The sequence below is a fragment of the Platichthys flesus genome, chromosome 24 (assembly GCF_949316205.1).
Source record: "Platichthys flesus chromosome 24, fPlaFle2.1, whole genome shotgun sequence".
In the NCBI taxonomy this organism is placed as follows: domain Eukaryota; kingdom Metazoa; phylum Chordata; class Actinopteri; order Pleuronectiformes; family Pleuronectidae; genus Platichthys; species Platichthys flesus.
The window spans coordinates 14,980,862-14,997,647 of NC_084968.1; the positions used below are offsets into that span (position 1 = coordinate 14,980,862).

Below are 16,786 nucleotides of genomic sequence, written 5' to 3' on the forward strand. Positions count from 1 at the left end.
GTGTTTTAAAGGATGATGGATACAGAGTGACGTCAGCTGTTGTTTGTTGGACAACACTGGTTTTATTTTGATAATCAACACCGGAAGCGAGGCCATCAGCCCCCCCTCCTCCCCCTGGCTCTGCAGGGATTCGACCCCCCTCCCCCCCACACACAGCGGATCCGGGATGAACTGCGCGTCGCTGCCTTTGTGCGGATCCGATCCGGACTCAGCCTCGAGCCCGAAGACCAGACCCGAGGAGAAGTTCGAGTCCCGCCGCGAGAAGGAAGCAGGAGAACCCGGAGACACGTGCACATCTCGACTGCACGGGAGCGCGCGCACGGAGAGAGTCCGGACCAAGTTGATCTGAGGGGTTTTGGAGCCGCGCGGATCTGAGGCTGGAACGCGCTTTGTGCTGCAGCGGGTTCGAGTCCGGGCAGAAAGGTACGAGCCGCCTCGGAGCCGCGGGCAGGAAGCAGCTCGAGACTTAGGGATCGAACTTTAATCTAAGCCTCCACCTCCTGTTCGTCCTGGGTGCGGGGTCCGAGGAGGTGGGTGCGGGGTCCGAGGAGGTGGGTGCGGGGCTGGAACCCTCCGCTAGTCGGGACACATCACACACACGCACTTTCCCTCGTACTCAGAATAGTTTGCACACTTTATCCATTTCGCGCTTTCAGGCACGGGGCCAGCTGGTTCACCTCCTCCCAGCGGCTCCTCGCACCTCCTGGAACCAGAGCTCCACACTTTACTGTGTGTTGTGTGTAGTTGTAACGGCTGCTCGTTGTGAGGAGCCCACCGAGGCAGCGGCCACGCCTCGCTCCCTGGCCCTCTGCCACCACCCTGAGGCCTGGAGGCCCCTGGGAGCCACTGGGAGCCACTGGGAGCCACTGGGGCCGGTCAGTGGGGCCACTGGCTCATGACTTCACACAGACAGAAACTTCTGAGACTAAACCTCATTGAGTCGCTGCTGCAGATCCCAGTAGATCGATCATAGTGGGAGAGGTTTCATCAGAGTGGGTCGATGGCATTGACCTTCTGCAGAGCCACAGAGCTGCTGGCGTGGGGGGGGGGGCATGTTTTGTGGCACTAATGAAATGTGGGGGGGGGCTCCGGCTGCTCTCAGACCGGCACTGAACTCCGAGTCGCTCTGGAGTTCGTCCTTTAAAACACATTTATTCAACATATTGAAAAGTTACTTGTTGGTTTAACCCACATTAATACTTTGGTAACCTAGAGTCCCAGCTCCATCCCTCAGCTTCAAACCTCTCAAACCCAACAGGGACGTGAACTCATGGACGAGGTTTAGTGAAGAGCTTCTTCTTCTTCTGCAGTGAAGTGATCTCATCTCAGGAGGACGAGCCGCGATCACATGGGATCACATGGAACCCATTAGTGTGTGTGTGAGGTAGCAGGTCCAGATGGGGAGCGCGAGGAGAATCCTTATTAGATCAGTGGAGTCTGATGGTTGGAGCTGGGAAAGCACCAGTCCCGAGAGAAGCTGTCCTCTGTTCTGAACTGGAAGTCAACAGAAACCAGTGCTCTGAGGTAAATCTAACATCTGAGTAAACTGGTAAATGATTTGCTTCTCTGAGGTGTTGAGTTCAGGGGAGGGGGGAGGTGGGGGGGGTGCTGAGTTGATGGTCTGGTTGCTATGGTCGTCCCCCCCCCCCCCCCCACAGCCTCCCATTCATCCCATTGTGCTGGAGTTCAGCTCCGTTGCCCCTGGAGAGCGTGGGGGACCGCTGGGGAATGTGGCGTCTGGACGAGAAGAACCAGAACAAACCACCAGAGGATCGGTCCACCTCGAGCTGCTGGTTTCAGAGCTGCTGGTTTAAGAGCTGCTGGTTTGAAAAGCTGCTGGTTTAGAGAGCTGCTGGTTTCAGAGCTGCTTGTTTGAGAGCTGCTGGTTTCAGAGCTGCTGGTTTAGAGAGCTGCTGGTTTGAGAGCTGCTGGTTTCGAGAGCTGCTGGTTTCGAGAGCGGGTCGACCTCGCCACAGAGACCTGAGCCCAGAGGGGGAGGCGGCTGATTGGCCTTTAGTGGCTGAGAATGCACCAGGGGACAAATCACTTGCCCGTAAAAACTCCCTCAAAGCACAAGAATGGGCTCAGCTTCGTGCCACTGAAAACACACACACACACACAATCACACACACACACACAATCACACACACACACACACTAACACACACACTAACACTCGGTGCCAGAAGCTCAACAATGGCGTCTCTCTTCTTCATGCTTGGTGTGTTTCCCATCGGAGACGCTTTCTGTCTGATATGACAAATTATCCTGAGCCTTCCTCCCTCTTTTCATTCCTCTCTTCTTCTCCACTTTCTTCCCCCCCCCAACAGGCCTCCAAGATAGATTCCCTCAGGAGTGCAGTGGACTTGCTCCGCCTCCCGCTGGCCCTCTCCTCCAAGTCCATCAGCAGCCACAAGAGCCAGCTGGGCGTGGTCTGGGAGAAGGGCGGCGGCTCCGGGGCAGGAGGGGCTCAGAAACCCCGCCCACCGCCGGCCTCCGACATGGACAACGAGTCGATGTACTCCGCCTACTCCTTCAAGTCCTCACACTCACGGACCTCCCGCAAGCACAGGTAGAGGATCATGGGAAATTCTATATTCACAATTGATCCGATGACTGTCTCAATGAATGGTCTTTAGAATGTTAGAGACGATTTAGAGACGTCTTCATAGAGTCTCCTCCTTCAGACCAAAGATTTTCTACCACTTTATCATTAGATTCATTATTCTCAAAGATAAAAGGATTGTATTTGAGCTGTGAAGACGATAAATGTGACTTGACGTGTGCTCTTGTCCTTTTCCTGACGTGTCTCCAGAGAGAGGAGGGACAAGCATCGCTCCAAGGCTCGGGACAGCAGCCTCCGCGGGGACAAGTCCGTGAGCATCCAGGCTCCTGGCGAGACGCTGCTGGACGTGGAGCCCCCCCGCGGGGACGACCGGGTCAGAGTCCAGCCTGAGTCACCGCCGGTAACGTGTGGCGCCGCCGTCACTCATCCCTCTGTCCTCCTTCTCCCCTCAGGACGACAACTGGGGCGAGACCAACACCGTGGTCACCGGCACCTCCGTGGACAGCGCCTCCCAAGAGGACCTGACACGGATCTCCAAGGACCTGGAGGAGTCCTCGCCGCTGGAGTGCCGGCGTTACTTGGGCGTGGTGCTGGGCGGCGTGCTGGGGCTCTTTGCTCTGGTCACGCCTCTGGCCTTCTTGGCGCTGCCGCAGCTGCTGTGGCGGGACGTCCTGGACCCCTGTGGCACGCCCTGCGAGGGCCTCTACATTTCTCTGGCCTTCAAGCTCCTGATCCTCCTCATCTCCACCTGGGCGCTGTTCCTCCGCCCGACCAGAGCCACTCTGCCGCGCTTCTTCATCTTCCGCTGTCTGCTGCTGGCGCTGGTCTTCCTCTTCGTGGCGTCCTACTGGCTCTTCTACGGCGTGCGGGTGCTGGAGCCCAGAGAGACGGACTACAGGGGGATTGTGGGATATGCCGCCTCGCTGGTGGACGCGCTGCTGTTCATCCAGTACCTGGCTCTGGTGCTGCTGGAGGTGCGGCACCTGCAGCCGGCCTTCTGCCTGAAGGTCGTGAGGACCACAGATGGAGCCAGTCGCTTCTACAGCGTCGGACATCTCAGGTCAGTGTGTGGACCTTCATCCTCTTGACTCCTCAGACTCGTGTCTCAGCTCAACCAATCACGAGTCAGTCTCAGCTGTCAATCATGACGTCTCACAGAGTCGTTATTGCATTAAAAAAATATTCAAAACCAAACTTTCTGTTAGAGTGAACTCACAAACAAACCATGTGACCTCAAACCACCGTTAAAAGAAGACCGTGACCAATCCACTGAAATGAAGAAGAGGTTTATGACCTTTACAGCAGCCAGCCACCAGGGGGCCACCTTTGTATACAGTTTAACTACAACCACGTGTGTGTGTTTTGAAGTCTTTGTCTCTCTCCCTCTCGTGCACAGTATTCAGCGGGCGGCCGCCTGGCTTCTGGACCAGTACTACAGTGACTTCCCAGTCTATAACCCCGCCCTGCTCAACCTGCCCAAGTCCATCCTCACCAGAAAGATGTCGGCCTTCAAGGTCTACAATCTCGGAGAAGGTAGAAAATAATCAAGTGTCCAGAACCTGGTCTCTCACGATCCGTTTCCATCAGATCCACCTGCATCAGAACACTTTGCACATTCTGAATCTCAGCTTCAACTGAGCTGCACCAAATGACACACACTCACAGATATCAGGCCTGGACTTCCAGATCCAGGATTTCTTTAAAAAGAAAATTATACATCATTTTAAAAAGCACAATCTCATCCGCCCACTGATCCGGATCCACACCAACATTCCACAGGTTCCTCCCGGACCCGGACCCGGACCGAGTGCCTCCTCCAAGTTTCATGGAAATCCATTCGGGAGTTTTTTGTAACTTTGCTCACAAACAACCAAAAAGACAAGATAAATAAAACCACTGCATTAATCCTGAATTAGAAAACAATCCTGCTCAGAATTCACAGATTTCCACATGAAACCCTCCACGTGATAAACAGGTCTCTCCGTCTGTCCACTCCATGGACGGCTCGTTATTTGACGTCAGCGTCTCTGTCCACAGAGAACAGCACCAACGCCTCCTCGGGACAATCCAGAGCCATGATCGCAGCCAACGCTCGCAGGAGAGACAACTCCCACACCGAGTTCTACTACGAGGAGGCCGAGGTGGAGCGCAGGGTCCGCAAGCGCAAGGCCAGGTGAGGAGGAGGACACAGCTTCACCTGCTGCTAATCAACTCTCCTTTTCTTTAGGCTAATTGTACAAATAACCATCGTTGATATTTATCAAAATATTGAGCTGGTCTCACTCACGGTGTAATTGCTCCTCCCAGGCTGGTGGTGGCAGTAGAAGAAGCCTTCACCCACATCAAGCGTCACCAGGAAGAGGAGGCGCTCGTGTCCTCGCCCAAACACCCGCGGGAGGTGATGGACCCGAGGGAGGCGGCTCAGGCCATCTTCGCCCCGATGGCGCGGGCCATGCAGAAGTACCTCCGAGCCACCAGGCAGCAGTCCTACCACAGCATGGAGAGCATCATCGACTTCCTGCAGTTCTGCATCACACACAACATGACACCCAAGGTCAGAGCAGCTTCATTACAGGGACCAAGCTACTGCCACCATCTTCTAGAGCAGGACGGAGAAGAACCAATCGTTTGAAGGAGATTTGATTCAGGGCCAGATCCAGAAACTCAGGAATTTTGATATTTTTTTTGGGGGGGGGGGGGGGAATTTATCACAAAATAATGTAGAAATCTACATGAAAATAATCCAGCATATAATGAGTGCTAATCTCAGTGAACAGCTGAAGGGGACAGTCGTTTATAAAGTTTCTGTGGACATGAACAATCCTGAAGTCGCTCTCTGAGCACTTATACCTGTTTTCTAATTTATCTTAAAAGTTTAACACTTAAAGATAAAAGTTTGAACCTCTTCCTGTACCTCAACCAATGAGTGAAACACGTTTGAAGATGCTACCCTGTGGAGCAGTCACATTATGAATCATAACCTAGAACCCGTGTGTCTGTCTTTGAAGGCTTTCCTGGAGCGTTACCTCAGCCCCGGCCCCACCCTCCAGTACCTGGACAGCAGCAGGGGGCGCCAGTGGACACTAGTGAGCGAGGAGCCTGTGACCGCGTCTCTGCGCCAAGACCAGGTCTTCACCCTGAAGCGCCCGGACTTCTCCCTGGTCATCACGGTGACACCACTTCCCTTCCTGCGCCTGGGCGAGGAGTTCGTCGACCCCAAAAGCCACAAGTTTGTGATGAAGCTGCAGTCGGAGACGTCTGTGTAGCAGGAGAGGAGATAATAATCCTGTAGCATCACTTTGAATCTGTTAATATAACCGTGCACAACTTTCACGTCAAATGGAGTCGACATTAAACTCACTGACGAGAAGAGGCAACAGAAATAACCTCTGACGTGGTTCCTCTTTCGTTTGTGGTGAGTCAGACGGGCCTCAGAGTGCGGACTGGTAACTGTGATAAAGAACTGGAGAACGCTTCACTTCCCATCCCTCTGACAGGCTGGGGTTTTATTCACTTCACTACAGATGTAACAGAGCGTTCGTTTAGTGAAACAAAGGAAGGAGCCGTCTCCCGAGGGTAGAAGCTGGATTCAGATCCCAAGATGTAACCAAGAGTTGTCAGATGTCCCCCGGCTGTGGTGTGATAAAGTTCTCTTCATTCAAACCACTTCTCATTTCCCGTCGTGCCTGAACGTCTGTGAAAAGTCGACCTTTCACATGTGGTCAGGTTTTCACAGAACACATCAAACACTGAAACCTTCCTCTCTTTTTATAATTCCCCGAAGAGAGAGAGAGAGAGAGAGAGAGAGAGAGAGAGAGGTCCCACGCTCGAGTCGGAGGACGAAGACAGAAACACTGGACGGACTCTGATTGTGTTATTTCTCATGAAGTTTTTATTGAATGGCTTTTCCACCTGTAATAATGTGTTTTTCATACGTTACTGATGCACTGGCAACAAATGTAGGAACAATAAAGTGGATGTTCAGTGACCATGGAGGTTTTACTTCTGCATACGAGGGGTGTGTGCTGTTGTGTGTCTGTCTGTGTGAGGACCAGTTTGAATCTAGAAACTACAGAGTGAGGAATTCAGAGTAACTTAGAAAAACCAGAAAAAAGAACTGACTGCAAACGAACCCGCAGAGAAAACCTGGAATAAATTACAAACCTTCAAATCTCAGCCAAATGATATTGTCACTAAAAAGAGAAATACCTCAGAAGAGAAATACACTCGATCTCCTCAAGCTATGAATAATACTTTCCAAACTTCATAGTAATGTGTAAACTCAGGACAATAACCCCCGATCCATCAACTACTCACTTGCTCCTACATTATTTATCATAATCAAGTATCAGAATCTTCAGATGCTTCATTTACAACACGAAGCCCCTGGATGGTTCCCTGCTGCGTTCCTCAAGCATCTCTGGGAGTTTCTCACAAATCCAGGTCAAAATCAACTCTTATAGTTTATCTGGTTTCTATGAATTTATTGCACAGGTTGAAAAGAGACAGAGAAAGAAGCAGGAAGTGGCGTGGGAGTGTGCAGCTCGTCACATTTTACATTGTTTCACAGAATATGATGAAAATAAAATATACGATTTGAAAAAGTGACCCTAAAAAAATGCAAAGTGAGCAAACTACAGAGCAGAAGTAAAAATGTGACGATCTATGAGGAATTCATTTTTTGTTTTGTAACACGCGCACATGATCATGACAGAAGAAGGAAGTAGGAAGTTAGAACTTTACCTTTCCACCTCGAGGGTCGTGCCGATGTCTCTTCTAATCCTCCTGGTTCTATTTCTCCACGGTAAGTTCTCTTTCCATTTTCTGATATTATTATTATTATTGTTATTGTTATTGTTATTAAAGGAGCAGCTGAACATTTGAAAACTAAAATACTACATGATATAATCTAGAACTCAAGTATTTCTGAACTCCTGAGTGGGTTTAACAAAAACACAAAATATACTTCAGATGTATTTTTGATTAGTTTTGTTCTTCTCCGTCTTACTGAACTTATGTTAGTGTTTGGAGGCAGCAGGAAGGGAGCTGTAGAATATTTAATATGTAGTGACAAACAGAGAAAAAGGAAGTATGGCGACTTAACGGTCACTCCTCGAAGCAAGTGCACCTCATCCTGATAAGGATGTTTTCAACCGGCGCTAACCGTGGTCGGCTGTTTGTTAACGGTTCGTGTTTCTGGCAGACCGATCAAAACCCAAACACACAAACTAAAAGTTCATTCTCAGAAGACGACTGAAAGCAGAAGGTAACTAGACCACAACCAAATACTTAGAACACACAAACATAAAACACGTAAATCTTTTTCCTAAAGAAGAGCAGAAACTGCTTCTTGATTCATAATGTCTGTGAACGTTTTCCTGTGGAGTTCAAGATCTCAATCCCTCGTAACAAGTTCTTTAATTCAGAATGAGGTTCATTTAGTAAATGATGGTCTCATTAATCTTCATATCTCGTCTGTGATGTCGACAAAAAGCCAAATGATGACAAAATGTCACCTATCTATTCTCCCTCTGTAGCTTTAGAGTAGCCACAATGAGCAGATCTTTCTCTAACCAGTTGGGCTGATGGGAGTGACGCTGACCCTTATTTTCCCAGTTGTAGGAGCTCGACCCCCTGACGAGGTCGTCGGGTACCTCGGAGAAACCGTCACTTTGCCCTCAGGAGCAGATCCGTCACTGACTCTCACCAAAATCGAGTGGTCCATCTTCTCCAACACCACGTGGATTGCCACCCGTCGCAATGGTTTGACAGTCATCGACCGTGTCGCTCGATTCCAAGGGAGACTCCAACTCAACATCACTTCAGGTGAGATGAAACCCATCATCTGCCAGGGAGTCGGTCTTCACCACCTTCTAACGACTGCTTCCTTCCAGGTGACTTGACGATCTGTGATTTGAGGAAAGAAGATGAGATGAAATACACCGTGAAACTGGAACCGCAGCCAAAGACCAAAGAGATCCGGCTCATAGTAAACCGTGAGTGGGACTAACCTTCATGATACATGCAGCAGCAGCTCTGGAGAGGGACTGTCGGTCACCTGGTTCGGAGACATTGCCGGTTAAATGTTTGATTACATGTGACAGGCATTTGTTGTTCCCATAGTTTCAATCCTGTTGTATCGCCCTCTATGTTCTAGCTCCAAACAGTTTGAGAACCACATCACTAGAGAAAGAAAGAAAAGGTATAAAGTGTCTCAGAGCCCGTGACAGCCTCTAATCATAAATAAACCTGATCCCCGAGCAGGACGCCTTCAGAAGCCGACCATTGAGCCACTGTTCAGAGCGGCTGGGGGGGGCGGCTTCTGGCTGGGGCTGCAGTGTTCCTCTCAAGATGAAGCTGTGGATTTCTCCTGGAAGATCGAACCCCCCACTGAGACGAGTGGGAGGCAAGCGGAGAGAAAGTCAAAAGAGATTTTCATGTTCCTGAAGAACACGGAGACCGATGTGGAGTTCACCTGCACCACCAGCAGGACCAAGGAAAACGTCTCCAGCACTTTCACTCTAAAGTCTGGTAAGGTCCCAACAAGCAAACCATCATATTACTGACGTGTGCTGGACTCATCCACTCATCACCTGCATGAACGTCCCACAAGTAGACACATCATCCACCGTGCCAGGAGTCAGACCAACCTGTTCGGTGAGGCCGGGTCAGAGAAGATCTGCAGAACCTTCAGCTCCTCTCAGTTCACTGCACATTTTGCTCAGTGCTTCTAGGTCAGATGATGTTTTAGATGTGTGAGGAACAAACAGCAGAAGTCATGAAGGTCTGAGGATGAGATGCTGGCCTTGAAGATAAGATTGTCGAGCTGCTAGGATGCTGAGGCCTTTGTGTGTCGGTCGTTTTACACAACAACTTCCTGTAACCAGCGTTTCACCTCCTCTGCTCTGACTCTAGATGATACAACAATCTGTGAAGCCAGAAAATCTCCCAGCAGGAACAGATGCATTCTGGGATTACCCATCTGCTTGCTCATCGGCTTTGTCATACCAGTGGTATTATACATGTGCAGAGGTGAGAAGAAGATATTAGGATTTATATTTTCATATAGGACTGATCAAACAATATTTATAATAATCCGACTGTAATTTTCATGATTTGAGCAGAAAGTAAAACTCTTCATTCATCGAGCTCAGATTTAAAAATTGTCAAAACCATCGGTCTTATTGTAATATTGTGACATTTATCGTCATAATTATCACCTTTCTCTTGATATGATTTTTGACCTTGTGTCTATTTTCTCATAAACACATATCTGGATATAAGTTATTCAGGAATACTTGTCTGGTGATCAGACATGTTCTGTAAAGGCTCCTCCAACACTTCATGAAATCTGTTTTTAATCAAACTAAGAGATTAAATCATTTGACTTGAGTCTGGTTTTCATTTCAGAAAACATCTGCGCTCCTTGTTGATAGTTTGAGAGGTAGGTACACTTCATTTGATCAGACTGAGATGTTCTGTTACACAATCGTTACACAAATCTCCACCGGGTTTCAGACAGTTTCCCTCGGTGTCATGGACCGGCCCGTCTGTCTCTGTCCATCGAAGCTCGGACATTTTGATTTCTCTTCAGTTAACGATTGTTTCCATCTGCTCCCTGCAGAGAGCGTCAGGAAGCTGGAAGGAGCTCAGCACAGGAAGCCTGATGCTGTCAGACCAGGACTGCAGCTCCCCCTCCTTACACAGATTACAACCTACAGTAGAGTACACTGCATGGTCCCCTGCTGCTCCATCATTCACTCACCTCTACATCACCTGGTGTCTTTTCTCATGGACGCTGTAAATAGTCTTTTGTCTCTTGTCCTTGTGTCCGTCCACGTGGGACTCTGAGGTTTTATTTCTTTTCTCTGTTAAAAGGGTTTTTAAGTTAGTTTTACTCTTGTTAAGATCTATCAGACTTATTATAATTTGTGAATATGAGACCATACAAATAAAAGGTGATTGATGAATAAAATTTGATGACAGATTATAGTAGTGGTGTTCAAGGTATTGAGTTCATTTCTGATCAAACTGTACTGTTTATTATATTTTCTACTTCTAATATCTATTGTTTCCTTTGTGTTTTATATTTTATTATATATATGTACATTTTTAAATTTGAACTGTTGTTATGTTTATTGAAAACAATATCAAGCTTGTTTACGTCAAAATGTGCAAATATATTACTTTCACTGTTAACGTTGTCTGAACACGTTCTTCCCTCTTTATTTAGAAGACAACGTGTTATTGCTTCAATTAAATTTGACCTGTATTGCGTAAATTATATAATATTTACATAACCTCAAATACTTTACAAAGTAAGGTCGAGACCTTTCAATATCATAGAGAAACTCAACAGTTCCCACGACGAGGAAAAACATTTTATTGTTTTGTTAAGAACTCAGCTGCACCTCATGGACAAGTACTAGCTGTTGAGCTAAAAAGCTAAAAATACATAAACACAATATGGATTTGGAATCTCCAAACAATGTTAGATTTGATATGTGGACATTGCAAATATTTAACTAACCATATATTACTGTCCTCCAGATGTCCTCCCTGAGGCTCAAAGCTCTTACTAGGAAACATTTGGCTGATGGACTTCAACCAAGAAAGAAAAATGACTATTGCTAAAATTATTATTCAGAAATTGATTATGTTCTAAATAGCATCGCCCTCAGGATGTGATGTACCGAGGATGAGGTGATGAAGGAGAGCGAGAGCAGGTAGGAGTTAAAGGTCGGGGAAATATTAAGTTATTTTATGTGAAATAAAAATAAACCCAGCCTATTAAAGCCTAAATATAAGTTGTAATGTAATGCTAGCTATATGTCATAATTTTGCAGACAGCTAATGCTCTCATTGCAACAACATCGTGGATTATAAATACTAAAATATATATATATGATATTCTCATGAGAGTCAGGCTGGAAAATGTCTGCAGAAATAAACTGATGACTCAAGAATTTAAATGAGGAAACACCATAAAAACAATTCAAAACTGATGTAATAATTAATAGTCATAAAAGCAAATATAGCCAACTTTATTCATAGAAATGCAAATAAGCACAAAACATTCTTCAAATATATATTCTCTGTATTTACAGAATTTACAGCACTGCCGACGGGATTGGATTTCAATAATACACATTTCACTTATTATGGATTTCACATGATATGGGATTTCATTTATTTCGCTTTTAAGTTAAATTGCATTTCATTGGTTCTAATAATATACTTTGATAAAATCCGTATAAACACGAGGTGCAAAAATCTCTCAGGACCCAAATCAAAGTTTCTACAGAAGCTGCAGCCGAGGAAGCGGAGCTCAACTGGGAAGTGTCAGCTTCCCAGTTTACTGCCTGATCCCCTGAACGTCCTGGTACAAGGACACCGGCGCCGCCTTCATACGACCAAGCTGAATCTTGTCGTACACAGTGTGAGGCTGGAAGAGCAGCAGAGACAAGATGAGAGAGGGGGAGAGAGAGAGAGAGAGAGAGAGAGAGAGAGAGAGAGAGAGAAATGTAATGAATTCACGAGTCCTTTCATTCTTCCTCATCTTTAAACATGATGCTCACAGAGCTCCTGATTGGACGTTGGCTCTCACCCCAGGCTTCACTGCGTTGACAGGGTCCCCAACGGTTTCATACACCGAGCACTTCATCGATGTCCTCGGGCCGTTTGACTGTGGACACGTGACCAAGTGGAATAGAGACAAAATCATTGGGACACAGAGGGAAGCAGACAATTTACCCAAAGCAACATTCTCATCACTCGCCTCCTCAGCAGCTTCAGTGATGTCAGCGTACACCGTCAGGTCGCTGGAGTCAGGGTCTGGTGAAGGGATTGAAAGCAAAGTGTCACAAAGAGAAACTGCTGCTGAAGGCAAATGACAGAAAGAACTAATAAAGACTCATGTGGACGTGTGTCTCACCAGCTGGTCTCTGTTTGCAGTGACACACAACGATAACTGCCACGAGGCCGACAATCAAAACTCCTCCTGCCGCCAACCCCACGAAGAGGAGGAGCTTATCTGAGGGGATCACGCACACGTTGGAATATTAAAGCATTATTAAACCCTCTGAGGATCTCCCCCCCGATGGGCCACACTCACGTTTCTCCTCGACTGAGTCCGAGCTGCTGTTGACACACGTCACTGTTTCAGATGTGGAGCCCTCACTGCTGGAGATGGTGCAGGTGAAGTTGGTTCCTCCGTCCTGTGGCCTGATGGTGTACCTCAGCCTGGGGCCGACCAGGGTCTGGTTCCTCACGCTCCAGCTGTAGCTGACGTTGCTGTCGGAGGTCGAAACGCACTCCAGCCAAACTGTGCAGGATCCGTTTGAAGGATGAAAGGTGGAGTTGAAGCTGAGGACGGGCGGAGGTGAGGGCTCTGATGTGCAGCGAGGAGAGAGAGAGACATTACACCTGGAACCTCGATGTCTCTAGAATGTTAAATCCAAGTTAATAACATTTAGCTGCTTTAGTGAAGTGTTGCAGTACAGCCTCTATGCTACGTGTGGTTTTTAGATCAGTAAGTTACTAATGAATCGATGGAATATTAAATGAACAGGTGTTTGGACCTGAAGGAAAAGCTTCTTACCTTGAACATGTAGACGGATGAAGACTGTGGTCATTTGTTTATCATTCACCTCTGAGAGGAAACGGAAAGTACCAGAATCTTGAAATGTCAGTTGCTTCACTGTTAAACTGAAGTTGGTGGGGTTCACCTGGACTCTGCCTTCAAACCTGAGCTCTTCCATTACGTTTTTCAACGAATTATTAAAGTCCCATTGTGCGTAGGTGAGACTACCAGGTGACGAGCATGAAGGAAACTCCACAGTGTCTCCAACTTGTTTATGGACGGTGCGATCACAGCCTGAAGCCTCCACATCTGAAACACATCAGCACATAACTGAGGAGAATCTGATTGAAACGGACGAACCTCACGTCAAAGAGCAAAAAGCTGAAACAAAGAAAACTCCACACGACATCATGAGATGTCATTAATTCATTTGTGCGTAATATGAAACGAGAACACATCTCAGTGGTATCACATGATCACAACATCAGGATGATCCTTCATGAAGTGTGTAATCCTCCTGACAGACCAAACAACACAGACCAATGGACAGGGGCGGAAATAAAACCTCCTCTGCAGCAGCCCCTGAGCTGAAAGGGGGCCCCAGAGGATGGTGACAGCCCCCCCCCCCTCCCCCTCCCCCTGAGTGTGAGCTATGTGGTTGATGACATCGTCTTCAAGAGCAGATCATTGGTTACCGCTGTTCAAGAGAAGAAAGAACAGTGTGACCAGGAACCCTGACCTCAGTGACGAACAGGAAAGATGTTTCTTCACTGCTCGTTATCTGTCGCTGCTGCTGCAGCTGCTACTCAGGAAATTCATGGTTTAACAGTTTCTGCCGTCATGTTGTGTGTTTGACTTGAATGAGTGTTGCCAGTTCTCTTAACAGTGTGTACTTGCAGAATACGACGCACACTAAACCCTGCTGGCTGGTGCATGTGCAGCACTAAGTTTTGAGACTCATGAATCTACTCGATTCCCTGTCTGACCCCCCCCCCCCACGGCTCGTAACAATAGAGCTGAACAGAAGTACGATGTCAAAATGTAAATCCTCCTGAACCGATGAGGACACGACAGAGACAGAAAGACGACCCGTCCCTGACTCGTGTCAAGTTTGTTTCCAAAGTTCAGCAGAAAAGTTGCAGACGCAGAATTTAAATCAACGTTGCTCACCACGAGGAGTTCATCAGTTTTTATATAAATGCTCTTTGAACACTACCACGATTATATTTCTTTCACTTGGACGCGGCTGTTCTCACATCATTTTTATTGCTATTTAAACGTGAAAGACATGTCAAAGGTGATCCAGCAACTTCTGCCCCTTTATGCTCTCATTACTCATAACAGTAAAACATAACTTACCGTGAAAGCAGACCCCGAGAAGCAGCAGGTGAAGAAGCAGCTCGCTGTGTGTGAAGAAGCAGCTCAGGCAACGCAGGCGACCACCAACCATCTCTGTGGCGAGAGGAACGACGTCTGGTTCCTCTTCTGGTCGATCAAACCGTTCTGTGACAAGTCAGCACAAAACTGAAAAAAGAGCGAGAGCGAGCGGGGGAGGTTTTTATCTGCAGAAGAAGCAGAAGAAAATGACCTTGATGCATCGACTGTGAATTATGAACAAGGTTCATTAGAAACAACAAAACTGGAAAGAATTTAAAGAGTTGGATAAAAAGTTGAGTCCCTGTTTTTTCTCTTGTGTCATTCATGTTCATGCAGTTTGCACTTTGTCTATGATTTGATGCTCAGAGACCCGTTTATGTTTTGGAATTTACTGGTTTGGTATCATGCGTTTCTTGGATAGGGGGAAGTTGAGGGCCCCCCACCTCTCTTTAGCCCGCGGAACTCAGAGTCTCTTGAAACACCCCTGCATGTTATCGCCAGAACGGTTTGACAAAACGTTCAAGTGAAAAAAGTGAATTTATAAAGAAGTAAAATGATGAGATTATGATTTGAACTCGACCAAAATGTCACATCAGCAAAACCTCTCAGAAGAATCGAGTCTGGAGACGAATGCAAGAAGGAGTCTGGAGGTTCTGGATCCACGTCTGATGAAAACTCACAAATCCCCATCTGCCTCCTCGGGCTCTGAAGCTGAGGAACAAGCTCCCTCTGCTGATCAGACTGGATCAGCTTCCTCTTTTAATACCATTTTGTTTAATTACTTTTCTAACTGAACTTTCAGTTCTTATGTCTGCGAGGGACGTGGAGCCGGCTGACCGATCAGGAGAACACATTCACAGGTTAGCTGACAGTTATGTGGAAAGGAGAAGTGATATGAAGATGGTGAAATGATGCTGGACAGTGAGTCGCCAAAGAAACAGAACCACGACAGAGACGACACATGTGAGGAGCAATAACCAGAAGAGCTCAGCACTGCCACTGGGTTTATTTCACAACAATATTTCTAACTATCAGGTTTCAAGTTTTCAATTTACATTTGTCTGTAATTAAAACACAAAGAAACAAAAGACAACACACAGACGTTGAATGATCTAAGAACTGAGCAGGAGAAACACGGAGCTTCTTCCAAAAGGAAGGAGAAACCACCTCAACATCCTCCAGTGATAATAAACATGCATCACGTGCACTCACATGCAAACAGCCACTGAAGCACAGTGAGCTGCCTCACACATCAACAGAGAGGAAACAGAGAGGAGCGCCCTCCAGTGGCTGAAATACAAATGAGCAGGGAAGATAAAACCATCAGTGTGAAAACTAACAGCTGGATGCAACAGGAACTTTCTCTCTAGATATATATCTTTATTTATATATGTTCATATATGAAAAGTCCTGGTTTGAACTCATTGCAGCAGTCTACAGAGTTCAGTAGAGATCTCTTTAAACCAACACTATGTAACTGTTAGTGAAGAACAGCGCCCCCTGCGGCCACATGTGATGATTAACTCTTTTTGACATGTTCACACTCAAACATCAGACTCACTTTCATCAAGCTGCTGCTTTAAGGTCAAGAAAACTGCATAATGTTGATTTAACATCAGATGAGAAACAACTCTCCCTGGTCTCAAGCCCCTTTTTCCACTGGTTAGACTGGTTTTTAAAACCCACCAACATAATAACAACAGCAGTGAAACAATGTCCTCATGTTGGTAAAAGCTCATTTGCAGCAGAAAATAAGAACGACTGATTTATTAGTTGATAAGAATCGTCAGATATCAGCTGTTCAGTGACGTGTTGCATCAGAGTTTATTTGCTGATCCACACAGAAGAAAAACATTTATTTTAAATAATAAGCAGAACATATTCATTCATGTTCTATATATTTGGCTGCATGTGTGTTTTATTTTCATCTATTTATGATAAAGTTTCTGGTTAAACGCCCCAAATACATTTCTTTCTCATCAGAGTTTGATGAGATTATTGCAAAAGATAATTCATATATCAAATCAAAAGCTGCAGCGCCCCAATGTGGCTGATGATGAGACCTGCAGGTGGGAGAAAAGTCTTCCGACTGAGACAAAGGTTTAAATGTTCAACAGAAGAGTTTCCTGCCTCAATAAAACACAAACCTTCTTGTCTTCACTTGAAAGCCGGAGTCATCGTCAGAGCAGAGACGTCATGTGGAGGAAACATCCATCAGCTGCAGAGCTTCACTGGGCAGAGACCAGCTTACCACTGCAGAC

The 16,786-nt window shown here is 46.7% G+C and overlaps 3 protein-coding genes across 4 annotated transcripts; 2 read left to right on the forward strand and 1 right to left on the reverse strand.

Moving 5' to 3' along the window:
• Positions 1-151: 151 nt before the first annotated feature.
• Positions 152-6,555, forward strand: vangl2 (VANGL planar cell polarity protein 2). Its single transcript, XM_062383482.1, has 8 exons — positions 152-423; positions 2,331-2,572; positions 2,816-2,939; positions 3,019-3,626; positions 3,963-4,099; positions 4,604-4,739; positions 4,874-5,120; positions 5,575-6,555. The coding sequence occupies exons 2-8, from the start codon at positions 2,502-2,504 to the stop codon at positions 5,830-5,832; spliced, it is 1,581 nt and encodes a 526-aa protein (XP_062239466.1). The 5' UTR covers positions 152-423; positions 2,331-2,501; the 3' UTR covers positions 5,833-6,555.
• Positions 6,556-7,290: 735 nt separating this feature from the next.
• Positions 7,291-10,632, forward strand: si:cabz01074946.1 (CD48 antigen). Its single transcript, XM_062383491.1, has 7 exons — positions 7,291-7,370; positions 8,183-8,392; positions 8,461-8,562; positions 8,831-9,097; positions 9,482-9,598; positions 9,977-10,010; positions 10,191-10,632. Exons 1-6 carry the CDS (start codon positions 7,334-7,336, stop codon positions 9,997-9,999), a joined length of 756 nt encoding a protein of 251 aa, XP_062239475.1. The 5' UTR covers positions 7,291-7,333; the 3' UTR covers positions 10,000-10,010; positions 10,191-10,632.
• A 962-nt stretch (positions 10,633-11,594) lies between these two features.
• On the reverse strand, positions 11,595-16,771 carry si:cabz01074944.1 (SLAM family member 5). Of its 2 annotated transcripts, XM_062383486.1 has the most exons (8): positions 16,673-16,771; positions 14,508-14,710; positions 13,167-13,457; positions 12,681-12,956; positions 12,501-12,599; positions 12,345-12,400; positions 12,174-12,251; positions 11,595-12,011 (listed from the first exon to the last, which is right to left on the reverse strand). In XM_062383486.1, the coding sequence occupies exons 2-8, from the start codon at positions 14,596-14,598 to the stop codon at positions 11,922-11,924; spliced, it is 981 nt and encodes a 326-aa protein (XP_062239470.1). In that variant the 5' UTR covers positions 14,599-14,710; positions 16,673-16,771; the 3' UTR covers positions 11,595-11,921. The 2 variants fall into 2 exon arrangements, with proteins under 2 accessions (XP_062239470.1, XP_062239469.1); XM_062383485.1 differs by having other exon boundaries at positions 12,174-12,400.
• Positions 16,772-16,786: the final 15 nt, after the last annotated feature.